The sequence below is a fragment of the Neopsephotus bourkii genome, unplaced genomic scaffold (genome assembly GCF_033783945.1).
Source record: "Neopsephotus bourkii isolate Nb327-2 ecotype Australia unplaced genomic scaffold, CSIRO-AGI_Nbou_v1 NB_1307, whole genome shotgun sequence".
Taxonomy (NCBI): Eukaryota; Metazoa; Chordata; class Aves; order Psittaciformes; family Psittacidae; genus Neopsephotus; species Neopsephotus bourkii.
In genome coordinates, this window is record NW_026901789.1 from 51,238 (window position 1) to 67,563 (window position 16,326).

Below are 16,326 nucleotides of genomic sequence, written 5' to 3' on the forward strand. Positions count from 1 at the left end.
TGGTCAGTTTGGGTCAGGTGTCCTGTCTCCGCCTCCTCCTGGCTTCCCCTCCTCCCTGGCAGAGCATGAGGCTCACAAAGTCCCTGGCCAAACCAAAACATCATTTTTATCAGCTTTGTTCCCAGCCCGAAAGCCAAAACACAGCACTGCACCAGCTACCAAGGAGAAAAAATGACTGCCGCTGCTAAATCCAGGACACAGGCCTCCCGATATTCATACTTCAGCCACCGTCCTCCGTACCAAAGAGGCTTTAAGCACTTGGCTTGTTTACTTGCAGCACATATTTCACATTTGTGAATGACCTGGGCAATAGTGTCCATTGTTAAATCCACCCCTTGATCATGAGCTCATCTATATGTTGCATCTCTGCCCTCATGGCCTTCCGTCTCTGATGCTTCCAAAGCACTGGAGGGGCCCACTGGACTAGATACTTGCCCATATGACCCCACACACCCTGACATTCATGACTGTCCATCCTCGAGGAAAATCTGTTGGTGGTCTTCCTACATCGTCATTTAACCCTAGACAAGACCCAAGCCAGATCCTGCTTAGCTTCCATGATCAGACAAGATCGAGTGTTCTCAGGGTGGTCATACCATAGGCAAAACATAGAGAGCATATGCAGCAACAAGCTGGTTCCCAGCAAGAAGAGCAGGGTGCTTTCAAGGGCATTGAAAGGATATTCAGGATCTTTAACTCTTCCAGAATATACTCCCACTGCAAATAGCCTGGTGGGGGAGCAGAGGGTGTGAGGGAATGTCTCCTTCATAGGTTGACCACCCGAGGAAAGGAAAAAGAAAGATGTGTAATTGTTAAAAAATTCCATTACATGCCTCCCAAAGTATAGAGGTAATGGCCATGCTGAGAACTCATTCTAGCCCAGTTTCATGATCAATGAGTCTATTGTATTACAAGTCATTACCATAAAGTACAGTGAAACAAGAACCTTAGCCCAGCCCCCAGCCCATAAACACTAAAACAGCAAATACCAGCTGTAAGTAAGGTACAACATGCTGAAACTCCAAGATCAACAGTAACAACTCTGAGGATCAATAAATCAGCATTGTGATGAGTGACTATTAATCCAAAACAATGAATGCTTATCACAAATAGGATTAGACACACTCCGGTCAGATCTGTTGTTATCTCAACCCTTCCAGCCCCACATTGGGCGCCACAAAGAACTGTCATGGTTTAAGCCCAGTTGGCAACCCAGAATCATGCAGCCACTTGCTCACTTCCCCTCTCCCCTTCTTCCTCCCCCTGCTCCTGGAGGGATAAGAGGGAGAATCGAAAGAATTTAACTCCCAAGGGTTGAGATAAGAACAGTCCAGTAACTAAGGTATAACACAAAACCACTGCTCCTACCACCAATAATAATAATGATAAGGGAAATAACAAGGGAAGAGAATACAACTGCTCACCACCCCCTGACTGATACCCAGCCTGACCAAAGCAGTGACCTAGCCCTTCCTGGTAACTGCCCCCAATTTATATACTGGGCATGACATGCTGTGGTATGGAATACCCCTTTGGCTAGTTTGGGTCAGATGTCCTGTCTGCTTCCTCCCGGCTTCCCCTCCTCCCTGGCAGAGCATGAGACTCAGAAAGTCCTTGGTCAGAGTGAACATTACTTAGCAACAACTAAAACCACTGGTGTTATCAGTGTTGTTCCCAGGCTGAAAGTCAAAACCACAGCACTGCATCAGCTACTGAGAAGGAGAAAAATGACTGCTACTGCTGAACCCAGAACATAGAGAAAGGAAGAAGTGGTTGTCAAAATACTTTATTTCAGGGAGATCCCTCAAAGAAAAAAAAAAAAAAAGAAAAAGAAAAAGAAAAGATGTATGTGTGTGGGGGGAACCAAGAGGAAAGGGAGGGTCCCTTGTTAGACAGACATGCCCCCAGCATCCTCAGGGCTCCTCTTGAATCAACTAAGACATTCTGCTGCTTAAAATAAGCATAGGCCAAAAATAAGATTGGCCATTTTCCCAATGAGACTTCAGTAAAGAATGCGTGTGTGTGCATATATATATATATGTATATTTGTTCCTGGGGGGGAGAAGGTGATGTTGCCAGCAGTTCACAGCAGTTTTTGGCTCTCTCATTACAGAGTGTATAGAACCGCGTTGCTGAAGACACTTGATACAGCAGGGCTAACTAGGAGAATACAACACAAGGCTAGCAAAGAGGAGAGAGGGCAGAGAGAAAGGGGGAGGGGGCTGAAGTCCTCTGTGCATAATTTACATGGAACATCTCATGGAGTGAGTCATTGCAGGTATCTCAGCTGACCAAACTTCAATCTGTTTTTTGTGTTTGTGGTGTTTTTTGTGTGGGTTTGGTTGTTTGTTTGTTTTTAAAGAATTGCAGCCAAAACAAGACAGAACTGCAAAATCCCAAAGTGGCTGCTTTGACACTCTTTTTAAAAAAAATGAACAGTCACTCAGGGGCACTTCCCGCTATACTTTCCCCGGGATTTTGGCCCGCTTGCGAGCGATGGCATCTTCCACTGCCTTGAGCTGCTTCAGGAGCTCCTCTCGTCGGGACAGGGTGCTGGATTTGCCTGCATTGGCACCCATGTTGCCTGGCTCTGATGCTTTGCCTGGTACGCTTGTGACTTTGCTGGAGCTCTTGGACTGAGGTGAGAGATGGCGCTTCCTGGAAGGGAGAGATTGAAGAAGGTGGTGAGAGGGAGCAGCACACTATGCTGGAAACAAACCCTATCACTGTCTGCTCCAGCAGGAAGCATCTCTAAGCACTGGTGGAAGAAAACAGGTTTGAGACACGAGACCTTTGTTTGGAAAAGTGGCTGAAACAGTAAAAGATCAGCTGCTCTAGGGGGATCCCGAGATTTAAAATCAGCTCACAAAGGCTGTTGTGAGCAGCTCACTGGGGGTTGTGCATGTGCAAGGGAGCTTGCAGGGACACAAGGGAAGAGGGGAGAGCAGCACAGGTTAGTGCAGGGCAGACCTGGAGCATCCCCGCTGTCTCAGATCCCAACAGCCTCTGCCCTGGTGTGGATTTCAGAGTTGTGGGGAGCTCACAAGCACCCAGCACTGCACTTCAAGTCTACAATGACCCTGCATGGGGAAGACAGGAGCCACCAGTCGCCGTTGCTGGCAGCGGTGGCTTTTCCTGGATTGGGTAATGACTGGGGCTGGAGGAAAGTGGCCTGTGTCTCTTTCCACCACAGGCCACTACTTCCCCTCTTGGGTGGAGAAGTATGACAGGATGGGGAAGCAGAGAAGCATCATGAGCCTGCCAGGGCTTTGCAGTGCCACCAGCTTGGTGACACAGAGAGAACAGTGCGAGCCTTGGCTGGTTCTAATGACTTGGATCATTTGGGAAAGCTTTTACTGCTGCTGCCAGATGTCAGCAGTAGGAATCACCATCCCCTCTGTTAGTACCAGCTGCACCCTTTCATATTACACTTAAGAGAAGCATGGCTGTGCAAGCATGACCCAAACAGCCCCAAGCAGTAACAAGACACAGACCTACACTTGGGACTCCCTAGAGAAGCCCAATGTGTCCCTAACTACCCTCATGCCTGGGCACAGGGCACGTCAAACCCACCATGTGACAGTGCCAACCCAAACAGCAGTAGGCAGAAGAGGGTCAAGAACCAAGGATGTGGTCAACATCACCAGTCAGGTTTCTCTTCACTGCTAGAAAACAGGACCTCAGGGCCTGACAGAGGACAGAGCAAACCAGGGCTAGGTTTTGGTTTAGGAAGACTCATACACAGAACTTGAGGCTCACTTATGCCCCAGGCTGGAAAAAGGGGATGATGCAAGTCCCACCTGCCAAGGAACATGGGGGTGTAGGACAGGGCTGCATCCATTTGCTCATAGATCCTTGGAGAGATGACAGCAGAGAAATGCAAAGCAGCACCATCTGGCTACAGGCAAGGAAGACCAAGAAAGCTTTAGGTGTGCTGCAGAAGGTGCTCCACAACCCTTTAGCCAAAGGGCTCTGAGTGGAGCAAAGCCCAGGGCCCCTGGAGCCACACATCCAGTTCTGTAAAAGGATATTTGTAGCACAGCAGTGGGTGCAGGCTACCAAGAAATCAGACACAAGCTGAACACCCATCACCAGAGGGAATGGGAAGGTACAAAGCTAGGGCTAGTCACCAGTCTCATGCAGGGGCCACATTTTAACATCTCACAGCAGCAAAGTTAGCAGATGAGAGTACGACAGGCTATAGAAGAAAGGGAATTGGACACCTGAGCCAGATGCCACAGGAAGCTTAGCAGCAGGAGGAAGGGGTTGTACTTTCTTTCTCATTAGCACTATGCAGTGCTAGCAAGAGGCAGAGGCAGTGGCATGACTGATCTTGCACCTAACCCAGTTGGCTACTCTTTCTGGGACTGACCTCAAGAAAACTCCCAGTCTCTTGCTCATTTCTGAGCTGGAATGGCTTAGCTGGTGGCTTCCACATGAACCCCATGGCACCTCTGGCTCCCACCCAGGGAGCTTGGCATCCTTCCTCTTGTGCCTCCATAGCAACTGGAAACTATGGCTAGAGAGCCTCAGAGCTGCCCCGAGATGAGGGGCTGAACTGCTGGAGAAGCATGAGCCCCAGCCTGGCCCACCAGAGACACATGAGAACAAGTGGGCACTGACCTGTCTGTCTGCACAGGAGAAGGTTTCGGGTTCTGGCCCCTTTGCCGTTCTTCCTTGGGTGAAGAGAGTCTCCCAGTTGCCTTCCTGTCACGAGAGCCTACTGGGAGGAGAAAAGTTGAGACACTCTCACTCATTGCCAAGGTACAGCTCTCTACCCTGCCTACTGCACCACCTCAGCAGTGTACAGCTGTTCTCTTGAGACTGACCACAACAGGCGAAGTCCACCAGCAGCCAGAAAACAAACCTACTGCTGTGCACCCCATCTTCAGGGGAAGCAGGTAAGCTAGTCAAGTCTGTGCCCCATGGTCAGCTGTACAAAACAGCACCTACAGGGAGCTGCACTGGTCCTCTCCTCACCCTCTGGCTGCTGGAACAAGGCTGCTCCACAGTGCTTTTAGGCTCACAAACCTGCAGGGCAGGGCCAGCCCTCAGACCGAGTCAGTGCTCCATTCTGCACAATGGGCACAGCAGCACTTGAGCTGGCTCCAGGCTGGCCAGGTAACAGGGTGTATTGGCTTCAAGAGTGCTGGGCAAGTGAGCTCTGCTGCTTTTGGAGCCAGCTAGGGCAAATCCACAGGCAGCATCACCCCAGTGTTTGTTCAGCGCAGACTGAACTGTTGTGCCCTGCCCAAATGGAGCTGCCATGGGGACTCATTGGCAGCAGGAAGCCCATTGGGGTCCTGCAGCTGCATTACCCAGCTTTGCTGCAGTGGGTTTCCCAACCACTGCTATCCCAGTACACATAGAGGCAACCACAGCTGGAAGGCAGCCTGTTTGTTTGCCTGCAGGGCTGTCTGTGAGTTCCATGAATAAGTTGAGCAGCACACCCTGCCATACTGCACTGGGACAGTGATGCTGGTGGCTGCTGACCTTGCATTCAGTTGCACTCCAGAGAGCAAAGGTACCCAGTTCCTCATAGCAGTGGCTACTTTTGTGTGTTAGGACAGCCCCCTGCTCTTAAGCACTGATATGAGGAGAAATCCATGGCTGCAGACACTGCAGATCTGATCACTGCAAGGTTACAGAACAGGGAAGCAAGACTCAGGGCACAAACTGTTCAGCTTTGTGCTGGGACACCAGCACAAGCTGCACGCTGGAAGGTGCTTCTTGCTCAGTTACAATTCAGTCAAGGGTACACTTGCCACTGGGAGATGAGGCTGAGCTGCCTTCAGAGCTTGTGTACCACTTGATACTGCTTAAAAACACTTTACAACATACAGACAACAAATAAAGTATATAATTACATCTACATCCGTGTATCTATAAAATCAGCACAGTTTGCTAGGTCAGCCCCTTCATTTGTCTGCATCTCAGCACTAGTTGTGAACTAGAACCCAGTGAACTTAAACCTCACCCAGTCCCTTCCATGCTGCTTTTGCAGGAGTTGAATTAAACCAGACTATTAGCACAGAATTTTTTTCTGGCTGGCACCCAGAGTCAGTAAGATACCTGCTGAGATAACAGGGAAAACAACATCATGTGTCAATGCTGGCTTGTACATCAACACCAGGCACCTCTGGCTAACAACTTGATTTTCAGTAGTGATAGCAAAGGCTGGAGCGTGGCAGTTAGGTCCCTCTCAATGTAGCTCACTAGCTCAGTTTTCCAAGGTGCTAATTCTGATGATGATGATTCAGACACAGGAGAACACTTGGAAAGCTTGTGTCTTTCTAAACATACAGGGCAGATCAGATTGTGTCACATACAGGTGGGAAAATCACCTCATTTCATAGGATAGATGATCAAGCCAATTAGTGCATCCATCCTGGAGCCTTGGCAGCTCGTGCTCCCTTTCTAAGCACTGCCACAAGCCTTTCTATCAGGAAGACTAAGATCCATTGTGATGCACTGAAATACGAGGCACAGAAGACTCCAGGATACAGTAAGGGAAAACCCTCTGACTTCCACAGCCACATCTAACAACATTATTAAAGAACAGGAGTCTGCTGTGGGATGGATGCGTTACCTACAGCAGAGATGTGCACACTGTAACTTCAAAGGGAGGGCTTTTTGCACTGGACTTACACAGACATTGTGGAGCCAAGGCACTTGCAAAGTGCATCACAAAGCAGCTAGGCAAGGCCAGGTTTGGCTGCCTAGGACTGACCTCACCTCGCTTACTTCACAAACCAGAGTGTCTCACCTCCACCATGTTTTTGCAGCAAGACAACTAATACACCCACGTAATCTGGTGGCAATCACACCTTCTGAGGTTTTGGAAGGACACATGCCTGCAATTAACCTTTGCAGGTTAATTGACTCTTGCAGCAGAGACTTTCACAGGACATTTGTCACAATTGCACTACCTCGAGCAGTAGAGCAGGAACCCAGGCAGGCCAGGAGCCCCTGGGATGGCTGATGTCTCACCTCTGTCAGGCGACAGGTTCACCCGCTTGGCTGGAGGAGAAGTTGGCCTGTTTTTGTCTGCTGGCTCATATCTTTTCCTGCTTCCTTTGTCAGCTGCCTAAAATGAAATTAAAACAGACAACGGAGCTGAGTAGCTACTTCCCTCTGGGAAGGGAAGCAGGCAGAGATATTTCCTGTGATGGGTGCCCATGATGTACTTGCTGGCTCATGCAAGTGTGTTGCCAATTAAATGTTTTGTGCATACCAGTCTCAACCATCACTGGCACCACGTAATTCCCCTAGCACTGTAAGAAAACAGCAACATTCTCTGGCACTAGGGCTATTTTCATAATGGTCATAAACAAAAAATATCAGCATTTTGTAGAGTATTTTTTCCAGCAGCACCAAGGATAGCAAATGTCAAGGAGGCATGTAGAGTTGTGCCTTCTTCCAGGATCCAACCCTGCCAGGTGGTAGTTATGTTTCATGGCACACTTCTCCCCATGGAGCATGCTTCACAGACTTGATAAAGGCTCCTCATGTCATAGCACAGGGAAGTAGAGAAAACTGCAGCCTTAGACTGCAATGGGGAATTTAGACTTAAAAAAAAACAAACATTAATGCTTCAATACTAGGAACCTACCCATGTGACTGGGGCCAACACCCTGCTCCAGCATAAAACTCCACGAGGCCAAACTCTCCCACATGATCTGGACTGCAATCTCAGCCAAAGGCACTAAACTGGGACATCAGCCGTAAGGGGAAATGAGCCAGGCTTCCTGCAGAAAGTGTGAGCACCTCAGAGAGGAGAGGCAATCACCACTTTTACCTCCTGACTCAGTTAATGACTTGTCAGCAGCTCGCTCTGGAGTGGGCAGTGGGAGGAGAGCTCACTATGAAGCATGCAGGAACCATGCTTTCAGCAGGCACATATGGGATTGCACCATGCACGCCTTCACCTCCGTGCTCCAGCTGCAGCCTTTGAGAAAGTGGGTAAGAGCCCTTGAAGCTGCAGCAGGAATGTGCCCCAGGGGAGCCTCCAACACAGTCCCACCACAGGGTGTGTGCTGCCAGACTGGTTCTGTCTGCTGCCCTTCAATCCCAGCTGCAGACCTACCTGGCTGAGCTCATTCCAACAGTGTGGAGCCTGGAGCATCAACTCTGCCAGCTCCAAGCCCCAATATCCATCCCATCTGCTCCTTGGATCCCTGAATAGAGGGAATCGCAGCCATCCCACCTCTCACCTTATTCAAAAGAGTCAGTTTGATCTCTTTGTGAGTGCTGAAGCCTCCCTGCTGAGACTGGGGGGCTGATGGCTCCTGGGTCTGGAGGAGCTGCTGTGATTTGCTCCCTTGGGTGGGCTTGGCTGATTTCAGGAGCTGAGTGGGCACATCCCATTTCTGCTTCTCCTCTTTAGTGCTATCTTCTTTTTTTGACTTTCCTGTTGAAACCAGAGAGCAAGTGTAGTGACTTGTGGCTGGTTTCCTTTTGCCTGCCCTCCCTTTGGAGGGCAGGACAAGAGGATGCTGCTCTGGGGACTGAAAAAGTCCACATAACTTAGCACAGCACATGGCCCCAAGGTTAAAAGATTCAGGAAATCTACAGAGAGGCCACTTAACATAAAAGACAAAGAACAAAAGGCTCTTGCTGCCAACTCTGCCACAGTTCAAAAAGAACAGAGGAGGAGCAACAAGATACTGGAGTTATACAGAAGATTTAGTTTTACCTCACAAGGGTGAAAGAGAACAAGGTAAGAAAGGGGACATCAGGCAGAACTCCCAGGCAGGAAAAAGCATCTTTACAGCCAGAGACACATGGATGGAAGGATGCAAATGTATATTTGCTTCAAAGCCTCCCTCCTCCACACTCTTACCCTCCTCAGATGAAGCCTCTGGACAACCCTACTCTATGCCAGCCACAAGTGTCAGCCTGTGCTCAACAATCTTCTTGGAGCCCATAGTACCACCAAGCAAGCTGTATGCAGGTCTCTGCTCCTCCCCTTCTTTTCCCAGGACCCCTCAGAGAAGAACATTCCAAACCAGGTACCTCTACCTTTCTTCTGCTGTGCTGGGGTTGGGGATTGGGAGCTGGCTGAAGACACAGGACTGGCCAAATCTGCATACATGTCTTCAGAGTCAGCGCTGCTTACAGAGCTGCTGCTGGAGGAGGCACTAGAGACAGAAGAAACGCTGCTCATGCTCAGGGACCTGGAAAGAACCAACAGCCTATTACAGTCATGAATGCAACAAGAACCAGGCAGCGATTAGGCAGACACCTTTGTCTCAATTTCCCTGCATGGCTGGGATGTCAGAAAGCTGCTAAGGCAGGCATTAACCAGGAAGAGACAAAAGCCATGCCTCCTGGGGTGCAGATGATATAAGAAATCCCAAACATATTAGATGCAAACCTAGAAAGTACTGTTTATTTATAAACAGAATTAAGGCAATATGTTAACAGGTCACTGTTTCCCCAGGTAAACAAAACGTGAAAGCAGGGTGTGTGCTATTATGTACAGGTCAGTGTTATGGCTCAGGTGAAGGGTTCTCTGGCAATGTTTTTGTTGTTTGGCACACATTTATTTATGGAGGCTTTAAAGCCCAGGAGTCCTACAGCCCACAACTCCTGCCCAGCTCCCTAGGGCACAGGAGAGCCCAGATGCCTGTTTTGAGGATGCATAAACAGTCATGACTGATAAGGACAGGGGAGATGCTTCTAAGATGGTTATCTTCTAATAGTGCATATAAGATAGCTATCTTCTCATGGATTCAGAACCTTAGAAGTGTCAATCATTATATTAAGGAAGACTTTCTACTTAGAAATGTAACAGACAAAAATACAGGGCTATGTATCAGACTTCCCTTCAGGGACATACCACCACCACCACAGCTTTGCTATACTGAAGTGGCTCCAACAACCTCAGCTACCTGGGGCTGCCACCACCATGGGGGACCAGGCATACATTAACTGCATGAATATTCAGGCAGCCTCTCTAGCAGGTTCTGCAGGCCACACTGACTTCTGTGCTCCAGAGACTGCCCTGCCAGCAAGGTCCAAGCTCACTCACTGGAAGCTGGCTTGGGAATGACTGAACAGGCTGTGGCAGTTTCAGCACAGAGCCCTGGAAGGAGCTGCAAAGTCTCTACCTGATGGAGACAGTAGCAGCTTTCCAGTACCTAAAGGGGCTACAAGAAACCTGGAGAGGGACTTTTGACAAGGGCAGGTAGTGACAGGACAAGGGAGAATGGTTTTGAACTGACAGAGGGGAGACTGAGATGAGCTCTTAGGCAGAAGTTCTTCCCTGTGAGGGTGCTGAGGTGCTGGGCACAGGGTGCCCAGAGAAGCTGTGCCTGCCCTATCCCTAGCAGTGTTCAAGGCCAGCTTGGAAGGGGCTTGGAGCAACCTGGTCTAGTGGAAGGTGTCCTGCTTGTGGCAGGGGGTTGGAACTGGATGAGCTTTAAGGTCCCTTCCAACCCAAACCATTCAACCATCAAAAGACTATGACTGCTTCAACAGTGACTGAATGATCCCAAAACTCCTTCTCCAGGAAAGGTTGTGACAGCAGATCTGGTTTGGGCATACACTATATTTTGCTCTTTCCCACACCAGAAAAAGCAGCAAGCATAGCTCCAGTGCCATGCAAGGAACACATGAATTAAGTTTTCCCCATCTTCTTCTCTCAAGCCCAGGGAAGTACAGAGCCAGCATGCCTGAGCACTCTCCAAACCTCTTGCATCACCCCTGCCCGATCTGATGAATCATAGAATCATAGAATAGTTAGGGTTGGAAAGGACCTTAAGATCATCAAGTTCCAACCCCCCTGCCATGGGCAGGGACACCTCGCTCTAAACCATATCACCCAAGGCCTCATCCAATGCGACAAGGATGTAATAAACAAGTTTGTATTTCTGTAAAATAATGCAGATGTTAAACCTTGGAGCTTCACAGAGTTCAGATATGTGAACTACTGCTGGTCAGAGCCAAAGTCTGACTTAATCCACTAGTTTTACACTACAGGTCTACTGTATTACAGGGCTGATGCCAACCTCATGAAGTTTAACCATACCAAGTGCAATGTCTTACACCTGGGTCGGAGCAATCCCAGACACAGCTACAGGCTGGGCAGAGAAGAGATTCAGAGCAGCCCTGCGGAGGAGGGCTTGGGGGTGCTGGTCGATGAGAAAATGAACATGAGCCAATAGTGTGCACTTGCAGCCCAGAAAGCCAACTGTATCCTGGACTGCATCAAAAGGAGTGTGACCAGCAGGTCGAAGGAGGTGATCCTGCCCCTTTATTCTGCTCTCGTGAGACCTCACTTGGAGTATTGTGTGCAGTTCTGGTGTCCTCAACATAAAAAAAACATGGATCTGTTGGAACAAGTCCAGAGGAGGGCCACGAGGATGATCAGGGGACTGGAGCACCTCCCATATGAAGATCGGCTGAGAAAGTTGGGACTGTTCAGCCTGGAGAAGAGAAGGCTGCATGGAGACCTCATAGCAGCCTTCCAGTATCTGAAGGGGGCCTATAGGGATGCTGGAAATGGACTCTTCATTAGGGACTGTAGTAATAGGACAAGGGGTAATGGGTTAAAACTTAAACAGGGGAAATTTAGATTGGATATAAGGAGGAAATTCTTTCCTGTTAGGGTGGTGAGGCACTGGAATAGGTTGCCCAAGGAGGTTGTGAATGCTCCATCCCTGGCAGTGTTCAAGGCCAGGCTGGACGAGGCCTTGGGCGATATGGTTTAGAGTGAGATGTCCCTGCCCATGGCAGGGGGGTTGGAACATGATGATCTTAAGGTCCTTTCCAATCCTAACTATTCTATGATTCTATGATTCTATGAAGTGTGTTTCAAGGCTGCCTGTGAGTTTTCAGGGATTTCTGCATGTGAACAGGTGCAAAATAGCTGATGAAGGACTTGAAAGAGGTTTGTTTAATTACTCTTTACTGGAGGGAGTTACCTGTTTACAAATCCCACAGACTAACAAACAGCCATATAACTATTCACTTGCAGCTAAACACAAAGGGAACTGGCCATGCAACTTTGCCAGCAAAGTAAAATTATCATTAACTGGGCCTTTTAGGTATTTTTTGACCTACTTCTCCCGACAGGCCAAGCATCTTCCCTAAGGACATTCAGTAACCAGAGGTAGTTGAGGTTCAGAAGAGCAAAGCTCTGTAGCCTGAAACTGTTAACTTCTAAATAAATTAGGATGTGGTCATAGAGAAATATTTTAGTCATAATTTAGGTAAGAATAGACAGTCCGGCACACAGATTATTTCCTTGAATAAGCCACAAGGACACTACCAATGTCATACTACTGTCATGGGGGTGTTGGTCGATGAGAAAATGAACATGAGCCGGCAGTGTGCGCTTGCAGCCCAGAAAGCCAACCGGATCCTGGACTGCATCAATAGAAGCGTGACCAGCAGGTCGAAGGTGATCCTGCCCCTCTACTCTGCTCTCATGAGACCTCACTTGGAGTATTGTGTGCAGTTCTGGTGTCCTCAACATAAAAAGGACATGGAACTGTTGGAACAAGTCCAGAGGAGGGCCACGAGGATGATCAGGGGACTGGAGCACCTCTCATATGAAGACAGGCTGAGAAAGTTGGGGCTGTTCAGCCTGGAGAAAAGAAGGCTGCATGGAGACCTCATAGCAGCCTTCCAGTATCTGAAGGGGGGCTATAGCGATGCTGGAAATGGACTCTTCATTAGGGACTGTAGTGATAGGACAAGGGGTAACAGGTTAAAACTTATACAGGGGAAGTTTAGATTGGATATAAGGAAGAAATTCTTTACTGTGAGGGTGGTGAGGCACTGGAATGGGTTGCCCAGGTAAGTTATGAATGCTGCATCCCTGGCAATGTTCAAGGCCAGGTTGGATGAAGCCTTGGGTGGCATGGTTTAGTGTGAGGTGTCCCTGCCCATGGCAGGGGGGTTGGAACTTGATGATCTTAAGGTCCTTTCCAACCCTAACTATTCTATGATTCTATGAATCAGGACTTGGGATTTATAACATCGCACAATCTTGTTTCACATCCTAGGCACCTAGCTACAATTTCTGATACTTGAAGCTACAGAGAGCTTTTGCTGTGAAAACCACAACAGTGAACAATAGTTATAATCTCCCCCTTCTTCAACAAAAGTTATGAAGGTTCAAGGCTGTACCTGGACTTCCTGGATCCAGATGGAGAGTGGGAGACTGATGCAGATGATGACCTGGAATGAGATCTGGAGAGAGACTGAGACAAGGACCTAGATCGGGAACTGGAACCACTGTAGCTGCTGGCACTGCCACTGATGCTGCTGCTGATGGTCTGCCTGCAAGACAGCAAATGACATCGTCACCTCGCTACACTGTTGTGAAACAGAGGTGGAAGAAACTGCTGAGGGATAGTTTGAGCATGATGCTGTTGTCCTGTATTGCATCCAACATTGGTGCTTTGTAAATGTAATTGTTTCAAATGTTCTTCTCAACCTTGTGTTTGCAGTCCTGAGGAAGCATCTGTTTTCTGAACAGTAGGTGTTTTATGCAAGACTGGATAATGTTAATGAAAGCCAGGCAAAGAATGAGCTCAAGCAACTTAATCCTGTACTGATACCAGGAGCAAATGCTTCTTACTGAGAGGAATCGCTAACTGCAACTACACAGCAGGAACTACCTTGTATTTCAGGCTCTACAAATAATCATACCCATTTTTTGTGACTAACACACCAGTACTAATATAAATAGAATTTTTGTCATTTGCACAGCAGGGAGATTAGAGTGGGGTTTGTGTGGGTATAAGCATGGAAAAAAAAATCCCAAGCCCCAAGACTAGAATAAAGAATAAGGGAAGATGAATAAAGATATCCAAGATTATTATTAGTTAGTTAAAGTAGGTGAAATGGAAACTAGAACTGACAGAATTTCTATGGAAAAGAAACTGCCATGATCTGTTTTCACCTATGGAGACATAACTGCTCAGCCCAGGCCTTTTCACAGTATCACAGTATCACAGTAGGTTAGAGATTGGAAGGGACCTCAAAAGATCATCTAGTCCAATCCCCCTGCCGGAGCAGGAACACCTAGATAAGGTTACACAGGAACGTGTCCAGGCGGGTCTTGAATGTCTCCAAAGAAGGAGATTCCACAACCTCCCTGGGCAGCCTGTTCCAGTGTTCCGTCACCCTCACTGAGAAGAAGTTTCTTCTCAGGTTTAAGTGGAACCTCTTGTGCTCCAATTTGTACCCATTACCCCTTGTCCTTTCATTGTTTGCCACTGAGAAAAGCCTGGCTCCATCCTCCTGACACTCCCCCTTTATATATTTATATACACTAATAAGGTCACCCCTCAATCTCCTCTTCTCCAAACTATAGAGACCCAGCTCCCTCAGTCTTTCCTCATAAGGGAGATGCTCCACTCCCTTAATCATCTTAGTTGCCCTGCGCTGGAGTCTCTCCAGCAGGTCCCTGTCCTTTTTAAACTGAGGGGCCCAGAACTGGACACAATATTCCAGATGAGGTCTCACCAGGGCTGAGTAGAGGGGAAGGAGGACCTCTCTCGACCTACTAACCACCCCCCTTCTAATACAACCCAGGATGCCATTGGCCTTCTTGGCCACAAGGGCACAGTGTCGGCTCATGGTCACCCTGTCGTCCACCAGGACCCCCAGGTCCCTCTCCCCTACACTGCTCTCTAACAGGTCGTTCCCCAGCCTATACTGGAACCTGGGGTTGTTCCTGCCCATATGCAGGACTCTACACTTTCCCTTGTTATATTTCATCAAGTTATTCCCCGCCCAGCTCTCCAGCCTGTCCAGGTCCCTCTGGATGGCAGCACAGCCTTCTGGCGTGTCGGCCACCCCTCCCAGCTTAGTGTCATCAGCAAACTTGCTGATAGTACACTCAATTCCCTCATCTAAATCGTTGATGAATATATTAAATAATACTGGTCCCAGTACCGACCCTTGAGGCACTCCACTAGATACAGGCCTCCAACTAGACTCCGCCCCATAGACTACAACTCTCTGGCTTCTCTCCTTCAGCCAGTTCACAGTCCACCTCACTACCCGATCATCCAGACCACACTTCCTCAATTTAGCCGCAAGGATGCTGTGGGAGACCGTGTCAAACGCTTTGCTGAAGTCGAGGTAGACCACATCCACCGCTCTACCATCATCCATCCACCGCGTTATTTCCTCATAAAAGGCTACAAGATTGGTCAAGCACGACTTCCCCTTGGTGAAGCCATGTTGACTGCCCCTCATAACCCTCTTATCCTTGATATGCCTTAAGATGGCACCAAGGATAAGGTGTTCCATCACTTTCCCAGGAACGGAGGTGAGGCTAACCGGTCTATAGTTACCCGGGTCCTCCTTCTTGCCCTTTTTGAAGACAGGAGTGACATTTGCTTTCCTCCAGTCCTCAGGCACCTCTCCCGTTTCCCAAGACTTGGTAAAGATGATGGAGAGCGGTCTAGCTATGACCTCAGCCAGTTCCCTCAGCACCCGCGGGTGCATCCCATCTGGACCCATGGATTTATGGATATCCAGATTGCTCAACTGGTCTTTAACCCATTCCTCATCAACTAAGGCAGACCGCTCCGTTGACCTATCTTCATCCGGGGTCTCAGCGGTACAGGGCTCTTCAGGACTGCCTCCAGCAGAGTAGACAGAGACAAAGAAGTCATTCAGTAACTCTGCCATCTCTGTATCTTCTGTCACCAGGGCACCCGTCCCGTTCATCAGCGGGCCTACATTGCCTCTGGTGTTAGTTTTACCTGCCATGTATTTGAAAAAGCTCTTTCTGCTGTCCTTGACCCCTCTCGCCAGCTTTAATTCCAAGGAGGCCTTAGCCATCCTAGCAGCTTTCCTACATCCTCTAACAGAAGCCTTACATTCTTCCCAAGTGGCCAGCCCTTCTTTCCATGACCTGTAAACTCTCCTCTTCCACTTGAGCATACCGAGCAATTCCCTATTTAACCACGGAGGTCTCCTGACCCTCTTCCTCGACTACCTACGTGTCGGGATGCTCCGATCTTGAGCTCGGAAAAAGCAGTCCTTGAACGTCAACCAACTATCTTGGGCCCCTTTCCCTTCAAGCAGCCTAGCCCACTGGATTTCCCCTAGCAATCGCTTGAAGAGGCCAAAGTTTGCCCTGCTAAAGTCCAGGGTTGCGATTCTACTTGCTATTCTACTGACCCTACCAGACAAGATCCTGAATTCTACCATCTCGTGGTCGCTGCAACCAAGGCAGCCCTCAACCTTCACTCCTTTAACCAGACCCTCCTTGTTAGTGAGGATGAGATCCAGCAGCGCACCTCTCCTGGTTGGCTCATCCACCATTTGCATGAGGAAGTTATCATCCATACACTG

General features: G+C 48.7%; 1 protein-coding gene across 1 annotated transcript in view; it reads right to left on the bottom strand.

The window, feature by feature from the left end:
- Window positions 1–2,345: 2,345 nt before the first annotated feature.
- LOC133219082 (zinc finger CCCH domain-containing protein 18-like) overlaps window positions 2,346–16,326 on the bottom strand; it is a gene marked incomplete at its 5' end in the record, with an annotated part of 54,363 nt that continues 40,382 nt past the window's right edge. Inside the window, 6 exons of the mRNA XM_061366130.1 lie at window positions 2,346–2,658; window positions 4,624–4,720; window positions 6,991–7,087; window positions 8,214–8,410; window positions 9,022–9,176; window positions 13,138–13,290. Of these exons, the coding sequence (XP_061222114.1) occupies window positions 2,460–2,658; window positions 4,624–4,720; window positions 6,991–7,087; window positions 8,214–8,410; window positions 9,022–9,176; window positions 13,138–13,290 (898 nt within the window). The remainder of the gene's footprint in view (window positions 2,659–4,623; window positions 4,721–6,990; window positions 7,088–8,213; window positions 8,411–9,021; window positions 9,177–13,137; window positions 13,291–16,326) is intronic.